The sequence below is a fragment of the Wallemia ichthyophaga genome (assembly GCF_000400465.1).
Source record: "Wallemia ichthyophaga EXF-994 unplaced genomic scaffold scaffold7, whole genome shotgun sequence".
Classification (NCBI taxonomy): Eukaryota; Fungi; Basidiomycota; class Wallemiomycetes; order Wallemiales; family Wallemiaceae; genus Wallemia; species Wallemia ichthyophaga.
This window is the reverse complement of record NW_008806280.1, coordinates 312166-329300: the sequence shown is the minus strand read 5'-3', so window position 1 is coordinate 329300 and position 17135 is coordinate 312166. Positions and strand designations below refer to the sequence as shown.

The 17135-nt window shown below is 44.8% G+C and overlaps 7 protein-coding genes across 7 annotated transcripts; 3 read left to right on the top strand and 4 right to left on the bottom strand.

Annotated features, from left to right (window-relative positions):
- Positions 1–176: 176 nt before the first annotated feature.
- Positions 177–3371, top strand: J056_004256 (uncharacterized protein; the record flags this gene model as incomplete). The annotated part of the gene is made up of 5 exons (XM_009269457.1): positions 177–238; positions 290–1584; positions 1633–1779; positions 1816–3016; positions 3065–3371. The coding sequence occupies 5 exons, from the start codon at positions 177–179 to the stop codon at positions 3369–3371; spliced, it is 3012 nt and encodes a 1003-aa protein (XP_009267732.1).
- Positions 3372–3583: 212 nt separating this feature from the next.
- J056_004255 (Hybrid signal transduction histidine kinase J) lies at positions 3584–7841 on the top strand (the record flags this gene model as incomplete). The annotated part of the gene is made up of 4 exons (XM_009269456.1): positions 3584–3808; positions 3855–5246; positions 5295–6761; positions 6807–7841. The coding sequence occupies 4 exons, from the start codon at positions 3584–3586 to the stop codon at positions 7839–7841; spliced, it is 4119 nt and encodes a 1372-aa protein (XP_009267731.1).
- Positions 7842–9645: 1804 nt separating this feature from the next.
- J056_004254 (uncharacterized protein) lies at positions 9646–10078 on the bottom strand (the record flags this gene model as incomplete). The annotated part of the gene is made up of 3 exons (XM_009269455.1): positions 9646–9689; positions 9738–9897; positions 9944–10078. The coding sequence occupies 3 exons, from the start codon at positions 10076–10078 to the stop codon at positions 9646–9648; spliced, it is 339 nt and encodes a 112-aa protein (XP_009267730.1).
- Positions 10079–11003: 925 nt separating this feature from the next.
- On the bottom strand, positions 11004–11386 carry J056_004253 (uncharacterized protein; the record flags this gene model as incomplete). The annotated part of the gene is made up of 2 exons (XM_009269454.1): positions 11004–11315; positions 11366–11386. 2 exons carry the CDS (start codon positions 11384–11386, stop codon positions 11004–11006), a joined length of 333 nt encoding a protein of 110 aa, XP_009267729.1.
- Positions 11387–11694: 308 nt separating this feature from the next.
- J056_004252 (Valine--tRNA ligase) lies at positions 11695–15552 on the bottom strand (the record flags this gene model as incomplete). The annotated part of the gene is made up of 7 exons (XM_009269453.1): positions 11695–11745; positions 11802–11834; positions 11891–11977; positions 12037–12064; positions 12333–12838; positions 12898–15464; positions 15513–15552. 7 exons carry the CDS (start codon positions 15550–15552, stop codon positions 11695–11697), a joined length of 3312 nt encoding a protein of 1103 aa, XP_009267728.1.
- Positions 15553–15961: 409 nt separating this feature from the next.
- On the bottom strand, positions 15962–16649 carry J056_004251 (uncharacterized protein; the record flags this gene model as incomplete). The annotated part of the gene is made up of 2 exons (XM_009269452.1): positions 15962–16471; positions 16521–16649. The coding sequence occupies 2 exons, from the start codon at positions 16647–16649 to the stop codon at positions 15962–15964; spliced, it is 639 nt and encodes a 212-aa protein (XP_009267727.1).
- A 45-nt stretch (positions 16650–16694) lies between these two features.
- On the top strand, positions 16695–17076 carry J056_004250 (RING-box protein 1; the record flags this gene model as incomplete). The annotated part of the gene is made up of 2 exons (XM_009269451.1): positions 16695–16778; positions 16828–17076. 2 exons carry the CDS (start codon positions 16695–16697, stop codon positions 17074–17076), a joined length of 333 nt encoding a protein of 110 aa, XP_009267726.1.
- Between the last annotated feature and the right edge of the window lie 59 nt (positions 17077–17135).

The window sequence follows — 17135 nt, the reverse complement described above, 5'->3', positions numbered from 1 at the left end:
ATCAATTGTATACCTTATATACCTCTTTTACTTTTAATACTTATCTGGTTGTCCTTGTGCAATTATTCAGCTCAGGGGAGAAAATTCTCTCCTTATCAGGATTTTCTCGCCGATCCTGCTCTTATCAGCAGTTGCTGTCATCAAGTGAGAAATTGGAAATAAGGAAATAGAACTGGATGGCGTCATATTCTTCAGTGAGGAGGACTAGAAATAGCTTCATTTCAAATAATGATGAAGAGTGCGTGGGTTTGTTTGTAGGCATTGCACCCGCTCACCCCACAAATCACAGATCCCAGGATTTCTCAGTTGGTCCAGAAAACAGAGCAAAGACGGCTCACTTAGCCAATTTGGCCATGTCCGAGAACGAATCGGGTAGCCACGACGAATTCGATTTCAGCTTTGAACATGAAAATCCAATCGATGAGCGTGATGATGAGGATGACAATGTTCACGACGACGAGAACCCTCTGGATAACTCTTTAGATGTTATCGGTGAAGCCAGAAGAGATTCAGACAAACACTTGGACTTGGCCTCAATTAGACATAGAAACTCTCAAAACCCACAAAGCACTTCTCACATCGAAGTCACCCCTCCAACTCCCCCAAACGACTCTACGCCTCTGCTATACCACCACCCAGACCATATATCCAATCAAAACAGCCAATCAAAACTCTCAAAACCAAGGCTTATCTTAAACAGCCTCAAATACTCCGCCAAATCCGTCTCGGAGGTCATTCCTGCCACAATGCTCGGCCTTATGCTCAACATTCTCGACGGTGTCAGTTATGGCATGATCGCCTTTCCCCCAGGCAGAACCTTTACCGGTTTTGGCGGTGATGGCGTCTCCATGTTCCTCGTCACTTGCATTGTTAGTCAGCTCGTCTTTAGCTCAGGCGGCAGCGTCTTCTCTGGTGGAAATGGCTCCATGATCATCGAGACTGTCCCTTTTTTCCATATCCTTGTCGATATCATCGAGAAGAGCACATCCAATAAACACGAAATCATTTCTACTACTATGGTCACCTTCGCTCTCTCCAGCTTGCTCGTAGGTCTCACTTTCTTTCTCCTCGGAAAGATGAGACTCGGTGCTTTCATAGGGTTTTTCCCGCGTCATATTCTCGTTGGATCTATTGGCGGCGTCGGTGTATTTCTCCTCGAAACGGGACTGGAGATCACCGCTGGGCTTAACAATGAAGGTTTCACTTATAGCTGGTCTACTATCTCTTTTCTCTTCACCAATCTTAGAGTTTTCTCGCAGTGGTTTCCCGCTCTGTGTCTGGCAGTAGTACTGCGGATCCTCACATACTTCTTCTCCAACCCACTCATCACACCCGTCTTCCTCATCTTCGTTCCCATTATCTTCTACATTGTCGTCCTCTCTGCTCACATACCACTTGACAAACTTCGTCAACTCAATTGGATTTTTGACGTCGGTGACGGTGCCAATGCGCCCTTTTACAGATTCTACTCCTACTTTGATTTCAAAGCGGTAAGCTGGAAGGGTATACTTGAGACCCTACCGACCCAGCTTGCGCTTGTATTTTTTAGCGTACTGCACGTACCTCTTAACGTTCCGGCTCTGAGTAAGAATTTCGTCTTCAGCAGTGGGTTTTACTAAACCAAATTACCAGGTGTCAGTTTAGATGTCGATAATGTGGATCTCGATAAAGAGCTAGTGGCGCATGGCTACTCCAACACTTTGGCTGGCTTGCTTGGCACCTTCCCCAACTACCTCGTCTACTCAAATTCTGTACTCTTCTACAGAACGGGCGGGGGGAGTAAGCTGTCTGGGTATATGCTAACACTCGCAACAGTCGGAATAGCCCTCGTTGGACCAGGCGCCATCTCGTTCATACCTGTTATGGCTGTTGGTACGCTCATTTTTGTCCTCGGGATCGATCTCGTCAAGGAAGCCGTTTGGGACACCTTCGGGAAGGTGAACAAGCTTGAGTATTTTACAATGTGGGCTATCATTGTTAGTATGACACTGTTCGATTTTGTGTTCGGTGTTATTATTGGGATAATCCTCGCATGTCTCTTCTTCGTAGTGCAAAACGCCCGTCGTCGGCCCGTTCGAGCGGTGTTTAATGGACAGTCGCTCAAGTCTACAGTGAGGCGACACGCCATCCAACGCTCCTTCCTGCATCGTGTCGGTAAGCAGACGCAGGTGATGCGATTGCAAGGTTTCCTTTTCTTTGGTACTATCAGCGTAGTGGAGGAGATGACAAGGGAGATGCTCGATGCGGCTCAGTGGGACAAAAACCCACTGCGCTTCCTAATTCTAGATTTAAGGCTGGTCAGTGGTGTCGATTTCTCCGCAGCCGAATCGTTTGTTCGTATCGCGCGGCTGCTCGTCGCGCGACATGTGACGCTCGTGCTCTGTGGGATCGAGTCGCCAGAGTCTAACATTGGGATCGCACTGCGTAGTGTTGGGTGTTGGTCTGATATGGAGGAATTCAGACTAGAGGTCGCGAAGGATCTCAACGATGCACTCGAATACGTCGAGAATTCTTATCTTAGAGGACTCTACTCACATCCAGCGTCGCATAAGAAATATCAGACACTCGCGCTGACGGGTGGGGTGGAGTTTCCGAAGAAACATAATAATAAAATGGCGTTTAGGATATCGGAAAGTATGTCAACTAGTCCGCGTAACAATCTCATTCAAGACGCTGCCAACTTTACTGAAGACGCTCATCAAGGACACGTCCATACTCAGAACTTGGCGCTTAATTGCTCGCCCCTTGAGGAGGAAGAGGAGGTTGACGGTGGCCAGACTCCTAGAGTTGGTAGTATATCAAAGAATCTTAACGTGTTCGACAGCGAGGAGGAGAGTGAGGGTGAGAGTGAGGATAATCACCAAAAACATCCTCAACCTCTATCGCTTATCATTGGTACATTCAAGACATACACTGATGCTCATATCGACTTTTATAGACAACTCGCACCATATTTCACCCCAGTGGATCTCAAGGCGGGTGATATTCTTTGGAGACAGAATGAAGAGCCAAACGGGTAGGAATGGATTGAATGAAGCAGATAAAGGCTGACTAGAAAACACAGCTATTATCTCATTGAGAGGGGTATTCTCAGGGCTACTTACATGTTCGATGGACACAGTTCACCAGTAGATGAAACAATGCTGACGGGGACGGTGGCGGGTGAAATATCAGGAATCTCAGGCTCAAAAAGGAATTGCACAGTGGTCGCAGAAACCGACGCACGGCTATGGAACTTATCGCATCTTAGCCTGCAGAGGTTGGAACGCAATCGGGGAGAAGTGCAGCGGGAAATGGTGCGGATACTACTCAAGATAGGCTACGACGAAGTAGTATCGCTCACATCATATCTTGCTGCTGGACTGGCTTGAAAGAATAAAAAAAAGTTTTGTAATTTGATCCAACTTTGTTGTTTATCTCAGTCGGCTCAATCTAAACACTGAACATCGGGAGAGCGGAAACGAGTCTCCCTTTAAAACCAAAGAAAGTGTCACTTAACAACAATCAAGGCCAGGATTTAAGGCCCAGTTTATCTCCCACAGACAGGCCATCGAAGAAATTGCGAGTTGAGCCAACGACTGCGATGGACAGGCAACCGTCGTCAGGGACATCAGCAGGTACACTGCCAAACCACTCGCGCTACTCAAACAAATCCGCCATGTTCTTGGGCCATTTGCACACGGTTCTCAATAGCCTATCTGCGTCTCCTTCGCCCATTCCACTCGCACCCGCAATCAAAGCAGGCAAGTTACCGTCAAATGTTTCTCTCCCTCCGTGGTCATTCGATCCTTGGGAAGGCCCTCAGAAGGTGCGTTGTGCTTTCTGTTTGGAATTCCGCTGATTATCCACTCCAGGATGAACTTATGGGTGCAATTGAGGACCATATCTCAAGACTAGCGGAGCGCTTGAGAAAAGCTGAAACTATCTCTGCCGCCTTCTTAGCCGTACAGGCTCAAACTCAGAATCCTAACAAGGACAAGGATAAGGACACTACATCGTCTCACACTTCAGACACAAGCGAAAACTCAAACAAAGCTCCTTCCGATTCAAACGAACACCAGACTCCGCAGCTTCGCCCTCAGCCTCTCCCCCTCGATCCTAACAACCCTCTCACGGACTTAGCTGGCGCTGCCGCCAACGCTCTTTCAACGGCTTCTTCAAATAATGAAAATGTTACTCTCGATAAATCTCAATTGGCTCACTTACCCCTTCCAAATCCACTCATGTTCCTCGCAAATCCCATCGATCCACACGAAAACCCTATTGATCCCTCTGAGGAGTTAAGATTACTCAAGGCTCAGGTACAGGATGTCGCAAGAGTCTGTAAGGCTGTTGCTAATGGTGACTTGTCTCAGAAAATCGTTGTTCCCGTTCAAGGTCATGTTATGGTCGAATTGAAGGATATTATCAATTCTATGGTTGACAGATTACGTACTTTCGCTACTGAAGTTACTCGTGTTTCCCTTGAAGTCGGCTCCCAAGGTAAACTCGGTGGTCAGGCCGTCGTCGAAGGTGTTGACGGGACTTGGCGAGAACTTACAGATACGGTAAACAGTCTAGCTGCAAATCTTACAAATCAGGTCAGATCTATCGCTGAAGTTACAAAGGCTGTCGCTAAAGGTGATCTAACAAAAACTATTGAAGTTGAAGCCAATGGTGAAATTCTCGAATTGAAAATGACGATAAATGGTATGGTTGTACAGTTGAATCATCTTGCGGCGGAAGTCACTCGTGTTTCTCTTGAAGTCGGTTCTCAAGGTAAATTAGGTGGTCAAGCTGAAGATAAAGATCTCGAGGGTGTATGGAAAGATTTGACAATTAACGTCAATCGAATGTGTACCAACTTGACCAATCAAGTAAGATCTATTGGTTCGGTAACAACGGCTGTCGCCCGCGGTGATCTTTCGCAGACTATTAATATCTTGGCTGAAGGTGAAATGGCCCTGCTTAAAGATACCGTCAATGGTATGGTTGGTCAATTACGTATATTTGCTAGAGAGATCTCTAGGGTGTCTCTCGAAGTAGGTACACAGGGTAAACTTGGTGGACAGGCTGTTGTCGAAGGTGTTGAAGGTACGTGGGCGGAACTAACCCACAACGTCAACAAGATGGCTGCAAACCTTACATCACAAGTAAGAGAGATCGCTCAAGTCACAAAATCAGTTGCCAAAGGTGACCTTACCAAGACTGTTGATGTTGATGTCCAGGGTGAAATTCTCGAACTGAAATTAACTGTCAATAACATGGTGAGTTGGTGTATTTCCCTGAATCTACATTCCTCACACATTTTACAGGTTGCCCAACTTCGTACATTCGCTGCAGAAGTCGAACGTGTGGCGCGTGAGGTCGGTACAGATGGTAATCTCGGTGGACAAGCTGTTGTGCCAAATGTTGAAGGAACTTGGAGACAGTTGACCGAATCTGTTAATCACATGGCTTTGAACTTGACAACGCAAGTCAGATCTATCGCAGAGGTCACTACTGCTGTTGCTAGGGGTGATTTGTCAAAGAAGATTGATGTTGACGTCAAGGGTGAGATACTCAAATTGAAACAAACGGTTAATGGTATGGTTGGTTCATTGAGAACGTTCTCCGATGAAGTAACCAGAGTCGCTCGTGAGGTCGGTACCGATGGTAAATTGGGTGGACAGGCTAGAGTTGAAGGTGTCGACGGTACTTGGAAGTCTCTTACCGACAGTGTTAACACAATGGCTGCAAACTTAACCCTACAAGTCAGATCTATCGCTGAAGCAACAAATGCAGTAGCTCGAGGTGATTTGGCGAAAAAGGTTTCTATCCAATCATCAGGTGAAATCCACGAACTCGTTCAGACTATCAACTCCATGATTGATAGATTGGCAGTGTTTGCTACAGAAGTCACCAGAGTCGCCAGAGAGGTCGGTACCGAAGGTAAATTGGGTGTACAGGCTCAAGTCGATAATGTTGATGGTACATGGCAAGAAATTACCCAATCTGTCAATACTATGGCTTCCAACCTCACCTCTCAAGTCAGAGGTTTCGCTCAAATCTCTGCCGCCGCCGTTGGTGGTGATGTCACTCGATTTATTACGGTCGAGGCTTCTGGTGAAATGGACAGTCTCAAGACTAAGATTAATCAAATGGTATACAACTTGCGTGAGAGTATTCAGAGAAACACAGCTGCTAGAGAAGCTGCAGAGTTGGCAAACAGATCCAAGTCTGAATTCTTAGCCAATACCTCGCACGAAATCAGGACTCCTATGAATGGTATTATTGGTCTAACAGGTTTGACACTAGAGACTGAGTTGACGAGAACTCAACGAGAGAATTTGATGATCGTTGCTAACTTGGCTTCATCTCTGCTGGCTATCATTGACGATATCCTTGATATATCAAAGATAGAAGCTGGTAGAATGTCTGTTGAGACTGTACCGTACTCATTGAGATCGGTAATATTCACTGTGCTCAAGACATTGGCAACTAAAGCAGCTCAAAACAAGCTAGATTTGATTTATGACATTGAGCCACACATCCCTGATCAAGTCGTCGGTGATCCGCTCAGAGTTAAGCAGATTATTACTAATTTGATCGGTAACGCTGTCAAATTCACTCAGCAAGGTTATATCGCGTTGTCTGTGGAGATGGTCGACGTTCCCCCTAATGTTAATGAAGGGGCTATAATGTTGCAGTTCTGCGTAGCTGATACGGGTATCGGTATTGAGTCTGATAAACTGGAGGTTATCTTCGAGACTTTCGCACAAGCTGATGGGTCTACAACTAGAGTGAGTCAGTTGTCGTTTTCCTACATTCGTTGACAACCCTGTCAGAAATATGGTGGTACAGGTTTAGGTTTATCGATTTCGAAGCGTCTAGTCAACTTAATGGGTGGTGAAATGTGGGTTGAGAGTAAATACGACCAAGGCTCTCAGTTCTACTTCACCGTGCTATTACAAGTCGAGCACCTTCCAATAACGTCAATCAAAGCTAAGCTCGCACCTGTGCAGAATCGTTGCTTGCTCTTTGTTGACTGCAACAAGGACCAAACCGGAGTCGAGAGTGTTTTCAAGGAGGTTGGAGTACATTTGATCAAGGTCCAATCCGTAGAGGAAGCATCAATCAGACACCCGCACGCCCCAATTATAGACACGGTAGTTGTTGATTCTTTCCAAGTGGCTGAAAGACTCAGAGAAGTCGATCATTTGAGGTACATACCTATAATACTATGCGCACCTTTCATACCGCGTTTGAACCTCAAGTGGTGCTTGGATATGGGTATAACGTCTTATGTTGCCACACCGACGAATGTGCAGGATCTAGGTAATGCCCTTCTTGCTGCCCTCGAAACTCTCGCATTCCAGTCAGCAGACACGGATCCTAAAGAACACTATGACATACTGCTAGCTGAGGACAACGTGGTCAATCAGAAACTGGCGACCAAGTACCTTGAGCAATCTGGTCATAAATGCGAAATTGTCGGAAATGGTGCTTTAGCAGTCGAGGCACTGAAATCCAGAGCTGCGACAGACAGAGCTTATGATTTGATTCTAATGGATGTTTCCATGCCTGTTATGGGTGGTATAGAGGCAACAACAGTTATCCGACAGCTCGAACGAGAATCCGGGTTTGAGAGAACTCCTATCATCGCCCTCACTGCACACGCTATGATGGGTGATAGAGAAAGATGTATCAATGCTGGCATGGACGAATATGTCACAAAGCCTCTGAAAAAATCAGACCTGCTTTTGACTATTGCCAAGGTCGTCAGAGAGAGGACTTCAACTCAGGCCCTCATAATGTCGAGACCAGGCTCAAATTTCAATCAGCCTAAACAGTCTCAGAAGAAGCAGATTACTATGGGCTAGTGTATTTCGGCTTCCTGGATATTTCGGCTCTTTATTTACTGCTATGTTATACCTATATTATATCTCCACTTCCTCTCATCTTATAAATCTCTTTTGTACATTTTCCTTTATATATATATGTCATATATCAATGGCCTTATATTTTTGCATTTTAGTTGAAGTTGTGGTGTTAAAGAATTTTCGCTACTAAAAGCCGATCATCGTGCTGTTGTTGGATTGGGAGATGTGATCCCTGCTGTCGTGTCAAGCCTTCAAGTGATAGACTCACAACAGCTGATCTTTTTGTTCCTCAGGTCGGAGTACTCGTTGCGAAAGTAGACAGAGCAGGTACAAGGAACAATCGAATTTCATTGATATATCTACTAGGAACACCCACAACATCTACCCTGTCTATTTTCTTCTCACTCCCGCTGATAGCCCAATCTACAACTCGGCTGCTTATCACCGATGATCTTAGAAAGAATTTACGAGATACCCACAGGTCATTCACGTTCTCATTCCTGTACTTGTACATACCAGTATCAATATAAATCGGTTAATCGACTTAAAGCTGCTCTGCTCATCTTGCAAATGGCTAAATGAGCGCGAAGACAGCCAAGATGTAAACGACAAATGAATAATCTAGCATAACCGTTATTTTGATGGATTTCTGAGCACTTCAAGTCTACGTTAATTTCAGCAATACGCTCAATTTCCATTGAGTTGGAATTCTCGACTACCACTCACTTCATCTCAAATTGTTGATTTACGACTTTTGATGATCTCCAAATAGAATATATTGATTGGTAGCTCTGGTTGATGGGAATGTGAATTTGTCAGATTTAGATTCTTGGAGTTCGAAATCTCGCCCTGCGAGCTGCTTGGAAGCAATAGTCTGAAATCACTCTGAGGCACGCTACAGGATCATTACGGAGCAATTCACAATCTCTAGTGGTGAAAACAAACAATTATGATTCTTGGGGGCCACGTGCACCTAAAGATATTTTATAATTAATCTCTATAAACGCGATTTACTTTTTTTTTTTGGAACACTTAGCGTCTAATAGACTTAATAATGGCTCCAGGAAATTAATGCTATTTTGGATAATTACACGTCTATTAAATGGAACTCATACAAAGTATCATGTAAAGTAACGGGGGTCAGTCCTACTCTGAAATAGTGACTTTGACTTCACCTGGTGCATTTCAAGATGTTGAATTATGAGGTTGTGGAGGTGATTGAGGCTGGGTTGGAATCGCAAAAAGCATCACAAAAGGTATTCATAGTTTCAAACACCATTCTACCTTCCTTGAAACATGCTAAATCTAGCTGGACTAGTACAGAGCATATCACTACGATATGTTCTAAAACCCCCACTTACACATTTATTGCATAACCAATTATTACAGAATGTTGCAAATATATCAACTTCAGCAATTGCGGTGCAGTAACGAACATGTCATTGAGTATGCCTGCCATTCGATTTGGAGATGACGTGTTTTACTTTTGTGAATCGGTGAGAAATAGGGAATAATCCTGCTAAAACAGCTAAGCTTATGTATAGATGCTATCAGCTTCATTTTCGCATTTTAACCTGTCTCGACCTGTCCCAAAGCCGTCTGAGTCTTTCTACTTACTGAATTGGTGCAGATAGCACATTGAACAGACACGCATAATACCGTAGAAGGAATGATGTCTTCGCAACCAAAAACAATTGATCACGGATTCCAGTTTGAAGAGTCACACAGCCTACACATCCTACTAAATTGAAAGTTCCGATGTATTAATAACTCGAAACAAGTTACACTGAGCACACGAAAATACTTATTTACAAGTAAGCTCGTCATTTTCTGCGATAATGACGTTGCCTGTGTAATTGAATAAGTCAGCGTAATACCATCAAAACCCTGATTCACCTGAGTATGCCGTCTTCTCATCGTCAGAATGGAGAATAAAGCCAATTCTCACTTCGGAGCCATTAACCTTGTACTCGAATGGGCTGCTTTCAATGCCATTGATCTTTTCTACAACTACTGGGAAGGCTGCTCTGAGACCATTGGTGACTTCGAGAGAGTACTGGTTTGTGTGAGTGTGTAGAAACTGAGACACGCAAAAGACATACTGGAGGTTCACCGCCGTCGAAAGTGAGAGTGACATTCTCGCAGCGGACGACGTTCCTGGGAGTGTCGATTGTCATTGCCGCGACTTTGGAAATAAGCCCGACGAGTGCGATGAGGATGAATTTCACAGTAAACATAGTGCTAGGAGCGAGATTAGCATGTAATTTTGCAAGATTGGAAATCTGTTCACTTACATCTTATGCAAAGTGAGCTGCTATTTTTCAATTTCGCAAATGTTTTCTACTCACATCTGTTGATGGTCTAAGCGGAAACTTTAGCACCGCTTAAATAGACTACAGCACTCAGGGTGACACAAAAAATCAATTCCCGTTTCACAACGTTAGCCCTTGAGTAAACAACCAGACGAATTAAGTTACGCCATGCACGGCTAATTGATTTGTTTAAACACAATGATGAACAAAATTGGATAAGATTCTGAAAATACAGTCATAGTTTGACGTGAAAGCTACTCAACTAGCAATCTTACCACGCCTTCTCGCAACTGCATCATCTGACGTATAAGAAGAGAACAAGACAAGGTAAAAGTTACAAATAGAGATACAAAGGCCATACGGAAATCTCCAGTAAAAGAAAGGTATCTATTTCTTCAAATGTGTCCGTAGCCCCTCTAACTTCTGGTTTTTAAGATTCTGGGAGCGCTACTCGGAAACTTCCGGTTGATAGTAGCTTGAGACATTTTCAAGAGGTTGCACAAGTAAATGGAGGGAAAGTCGGCTACTGATACCTTTTTATTCATCCACGAGGCTGGGATAATGTTATAAGGCTTTGAATAAGATAACAAGCGGCAAAACTCCAATGAAACATTACTAATTGAACCACAGCAGGGGAAATACACTTGATCAGTAGTGACTTTGTTAACTCCTGATGGTCAACAGAGTTGCTATCAATATTCAAGTGCGTTGTTCTATTCATTGTTTGCAACATAAAGCAAGAACGCGTAGTTGTTAAGCAGTTAGGTGACGATGGCAAGAATGAAACAAGGAGAACTGAGTAAACATTTATATTAATAACATCGTGAGACGTTAAACATCGTAAATTCATTTAAGCTAAGCCTTTCTTGTGCAAGACCTTCTCGTCTTCCTTGCCGAGATCCTCATCGACCTTGGCACCCTTTGAGGGTTCGTTGCCGTGGAAAACGGCTGGAGCAGTTGGTGGCTTACCGCCTTCCTTCTCAGCCTTGCGCTCTGCCTGTTCTAAGTGAGAAGTACCGGCGAGCTTGTTTGCGATTGATTGCTGATCGTGGGAGTCACCAGTCTTGTGTGAGTGCGCTTGGCCTGTTTCGTAGGCAACGCCTGGCTGTCTGTGGGAGTGGTCTGGCAATCTGTTGTCGGTCTTGCCCCATTGTTGGTCTACCTAGAGGAATCAGTTGGGCCTTGAACAAAGTTGTTGATAGTCATGCTTACTTTGCTGATACCGCCTGTCATATTTCACTTGGTGGCTCTTAAGGAATAAGTATTTTGACGCTGTCGGTCTTGCCGGCGCTACGAGCTGCTGATCAGCTGCTGAGCATGTGATGTTTGTGTGAATATACAGTGTTAATTAGAGGTAGAATAAAGCTAGACCAACGATTTACGCGTGCCTGTAAAAACGTAGTTGCATACCGTATTAGCTAGTATATTCCATTGAATCGCAAGCGTTTATACAGATCCCCGTGTTAGGACTTTAGTTCAAATAAGACAAAGCAGGCAAACTAGACAAATGAAACAGTTTCAAGTGTATAAGGAGACATAAATTAGAAAGCCAAGTCAGTTTCTGGGATTTCCTGGTTGTAGAAGCCAGCGATCTGAACGAGTAAGAGTAGCAGTCAGCCAAGGTAAATAAGCTCGAGTGGCTACTAACGAAAGGTACTTTTTGGAGTACGTCTTGCTTGAACTGTTGGGGTACAGTGAGTAAACTGCGCACACTCTGCACACTCCAGCTCAACCCACCTTTGGCACTGGTGATAAAAAGAAGGAGCCGAATGCGCCGACACCGACGCCCCAAGTGGCTAAAGAAGGTGCCCAGGCTTTGGCCATCTGTTGTGATTAGCAGTTAGCCTGTGTACGGGTGGCTGTGGGCGTGGTGCGTTGCCTACGTGAACATATGGTGCGACTGGAGAGACCCTGTAGCTATGTAAGCCATTGTGTTTCCGGTCAGTGCTTCGCTATATCCACTCACATGGTTGGGTTAGTCGTGATGAACGTGGTGGATCAAGTCCGGAGTTTGAGCACCTCTTTCCTCAGGCGGCAGGCTGTTCACGCTGCAATAGCTCTCCTATCACCGCACATTTCCTCAACTAACCATCACCTCTTCCCGCTACACACCCCCACACGCGAAAATGAAAATGAAAATGAAAATTTATGCGCCAGTAATTTAATACAAAGAGGCTACTTCAATGACGCGAAAGTCTTCATGGCAGCAGCGAGGGCGTCGACTTCCTTATTGTAGTTGTTAATCTTATCCTGATTAGTCTGCTGGACAGCTGGGGCGACCTTGGTGTGATAGCCGTCAATTTGCGTAGCCTTGACTGTTTTCTCGAGCGTCAATCTAGCTACGTGCTCCTTCTTCTGCAATTTGGATATCTCCGCATCAATATCGACCAGACCCCTGACGAGCACGTGAAGATTAGCGTCGACGTTGATCGACTGCACGGCGCAACCGAGAGGTATGTCTTTAGAGTGTGTGACCACCTCCAGCACTTTACATCCCTTGATCAGCGTCTTGAGTATAGGCAGCTGTGATTCGAACATGGCCGCCTTCTCTGCGGTCGTCTCGATGTATGCTTGTATATTGTTGCCCTGTACGTTGTACGCCGTTGCGAGTGATCTGGTTGCTTTGATCGCGCCGAATGATGTCTCAAAGTCCTTAGCTTCCTGGACAAATTCGAATGCGGGGTTCTGCAAGAGATATCCAGTCAGCAATTGTACAGATGCATACCATGAAATACCCCACTCACGGCAACTGGATACTGCGTCAAAGATATAGACTCAGCAGTCTCGTTTGGTCTGCGAGGGAGATATTGCCACAGCTCCTCCGTAACATAAGGCATGAAGACGTGCATCATTCTAAGTCCTCCATCGAGTGCGGAATAGAGGGTGTTCTGAGCACTCCTCCTAGTCACCTCATCCACATCTTCCCCAGTAAGCGGTTTGACAGCCTCGATGAATACATCACAGAGTTCATACAGCCAGTAGTTGTAAATAGCTTGAGTAGCGCTCATGAAATTGCGGTTGGCAAGATCGCTGTTGATTTGAGCCGCGCATGTGTTCATCTTAGACAGTATCCAACGCTCCACCAAGCTCTCGTTCCCTGTTGGTTGAGCACTCTCCTCGGGTACGAAGCCTTGTGGGAATTTCAACATGGCGAATTTAGTAGCGTTGAACAACTTGTTGCAGAACTTTCTCATTCCCTCTACCTTGCTGATCTCCAGGTTAATGTCACGGTTAGATGCCGTGTACGCACAAAGCGTGAATCTGAGCGCATCAGTACCGCATTGTGGCATACCCTTTGGATAATCCTTCTTCTGCCCATCCAGCGCCTTCTTAATTTCTTTCGCGTCCAGGTTGCTCTCGTAGAGCTGCTGGTGGAGTGTCTCCAATTGACATCCTTCAATTACATCAACAGGGTCAATCACATTACCAAGAGACTTGGACATCTTACGTCCGTACGCATCTCTGATCATGGCGTGAGTAAAAACTTCCTTGAATGGCATCTGCCCAGTTAGTGAGATACCAAAGAAGACCATCCTCGCTACCCAGAAGAAGAGGATATCCCAACCAGTCTCGAGGAGTGAGTTAGGGTAGAAGTTTACGAGGTCTTGCGTTTTGTTTGGCCAACCCATGATAGAGAATGGCCATAAACCGGAGCTGAACCACGTGTCGAGAACGTCTTCGTCTTGTTCAAGGGTGTATGCTTTACCACCAGCCACTTTCTCAGCACGCTCATTTGCTTGTTCGAGTGAACGACCAACCACCCAATTCTTATCGTCGGACGATTCTTGCGTCTCACCGTGAATGTTGACAAAGTAAGCGGGACATCTGTGACCCCACCACAGTTGTCTAGAGATACACCAGTCTTGTTGATTTTCCAACCATCTGTACCAATCTGCTTCAGAGTGTTTTGGTTGTATGTGCATCTCACCAGCTTTTGTCCTCTCGATGGCTTCTCTAGACATGTCTTGGCAGTTGACATACCACTGTGGTTTCATAATCGGTTCAATGACATCTCCAGACTTTGCGCAAATGGGTATAACCATTGCGTTATCTTTGGTGTCGACATATAAGCCCAACTCCTTGAGCTTATCTATTATGATTCTACGAGCGTGGAATCTCTTCATACCCTTAAAGTCACCACCGGCATTAGTGTTAAACGTACCATCATCATTGAGGAGGTTTATGAAAGGCAGATTGTGGCGCTTACCCACTTCATAATCGTTGAAATCGTGTGCAGGTGTGATTTTAACAGCACCGGTACCGAACTCTGGATCGACACAAATATCGTCGGTAATGATTGGAATTTCTCTGTCGACGAATGGATGAATCAGTGTTTTTCCGTGTAAGTGTTTACAGCGTGCGTCAGATGAGTGTACAGCGACTGCAGAATCACCTAGCATAGTTTCAGGACGAGTAGTAGCCACGACGATTCTTTCATCAGAATCTTTAACCTGATAAGCAAATGAGGTGAGTACACCAAACTCAAATCTCTCCTTATCGTCATATCCTGGAACATTCATAAGTGTCCTGCCAGAAATCTCCTTTGTATCTAATTCGAGGTTGGAGAGGGCAGTATTCATCCTTACGCACCAGTTGACGAGTCTGTTAGAGCGATAGATAGTGCCTCTCTCGCGCAACTGGCAGAAAGCTTCAATGACAGCAGCGGAGAGAGTATCGTCCATTGTAAACCTAACTCTCTCCCAATCATAAGAAGCACCAAGTCTTCTGAGCTGATTGGAGATGCGCACCTGGTATTCCTCCTTCCAGTCCCAGACTTTTCCGAGGAACTTCTCTCTGCCTAGATCGTGGCGTGTCTGACCAGACTGCTTCCAAAGACGTTTCTCAACGACGGATTGGGTGGAAATACCTGCGTGGTCGTAGCCAGGATTCCAGAGGACAGTCTTGCCGTGCATTCTGTTCCACCTGACGAGGGCATCTTGAATGGAGATTGTGAGTGCGTGGCCGATGTGCAGGCTGCCTGTTACGTTTGGTGGAGGAGCAGGAACGACGAAGACTTCACCCTTTGGATTTCCTTGAGAGTCAAGGGAGGGCTTGAAGAAGCCTTTCTTCTCCCACCAGTCATACCAAGCTGATTCAATCGCAACAGGGTTGTAACCGCTAGCCATAGGTTTTGAAGTGTCCTTCTTCTCACCAGGAGGAGTTTTATTGATGTATTCCTCTTCGGCAGCAGCTTCTTTGACTGGTTTTGAACGTTCCTTTTTAGATTGTGTTTGAGCTGGAGCTTGTGCTTGCTGCTGTTGTTTGGCAGCCTTCTTAGCTTCATATTCAGCAGCCTTTTGAGCCTTCTTGACTGTAATTTCTGTAAGAAATATCTACCAAATGAAAGTACCCAACTAACTTGCAGATTTTGTAGCTTCTTTTGGCTGCTCAGTGGACATTTTGAGTAAGTTATTCAAGCCCGTCTTGAGCATTCACTGGAGCATTCAACTGTGGCACAAGTTGAATAAAATCAAAGTTAAAATTTAAATGGTGAGTGTAGTGTGAGATGTTTGATGGAATTGCTTATAATCGCTTATAGTCAGCCCTATTCAACTTCCAGTCGCTGCTGCTTGTGATTATACTGCTGATCTGCACTTGTGCTTATATTAGAGCAACATTTCCAGGTTTAATCGATAGGAACAAGCATGGATTACTTGGAATGTTTTATAAGTTTGCAAGAATTGGTCAGTGTCCCCATGTTTTTATCTAATATGTCTAATGAGCCGTTCAACAGGAGAAAGATTATCACCATACGTAGCATTATCAGCAATAATTATGGCTATTACATTGTTAATATAGTTTACAATATCACACTTTATACCTCGCAGAACTCGTCGCAAAGAAGTTTTTAACTATCCAGACTTGAGCAGCAGACATGAAAATAACAGCCAGTGCTTCCAAGAAAGCGTATGTTTTGAGTCTACGCCTGGTTGAACTGACTGTGGCGTTATTCCTATTCTCCCTTGTCCTAAAGTACCTCTGATTACGTTGGAGAGTGGATATTTGACCTTGGATCTTATAAATGCTATCTTCTAAGCTATGAGTGTGTTCCTTTAGCTCGTTGCTGTGCTTTGGAAGTTGATGTCTGGGTTCAGATTCAACCAGGATATCAAAGTCAACGAGCTTCTCTTCGATCGAGCTAAGTCTATTGTAGAAACAAAACTTATACTCTCCAATCTTATTACCTGTGAAAATGAAATCACCCTGTCTATCCTTCTCGCCGTGGATGACACCTAGTCCCTCTGGATCGAGTACTTCCCAGTCCAAATTGAAATCACCGCCAGATTGAACTGCAAAGTAAAAGCCAATCTTTTCACCCTGTGAATAGATTTGAGTATATCAACCTGCTTGAATAATAAAAACCCACTCTCTTATCAACATTAGCGTAGAAGCAGCTACGTTGAGCAGCGTCGATAGTTGTTGTGAGTGCGGATGAGTTTATCGGAGTAAATAGACAAATCAGCGTATAAATTAATCCCAGTGATATCAATTTCATCATGATGATCGTTTTGGTTGAACCTGGACCGTCATCACGCCCATCATGACCGAGGATACTCACCAAACACATCAATCGATGGATATCGACAAGGCCCCACCAAAGAAGCCACGTTTTCAAGTAAAAAAGGTTTGTCGCTGATACCCAGCCAGACTTCTTGCCAACTAACAACACCAAGTGGAATGCCGTTGCCCTGTGGAACTGGGATATCGCAGTAGACAACTGTGCTATCTGTAGAAACCAGATAATGGATCTTTGTATTGAATGCCAAGCCAATCAAGCTTCTGCAACGACAAATGAGTGTGTCGTTGCCTGGGGAATCTGCAACCACGCTTTCCACTTTCATTGCATATCTCGTTGGCTTAAAACGAGGCACGTCTGTCCACTCGATAATCGTGAGTGGGCGTTGCAGAAGTATGGTAAGTAAACAAGGCAAACGACGTCATCAAAGTAAGCAAATAATCAATTGTGTACATTTTATACATT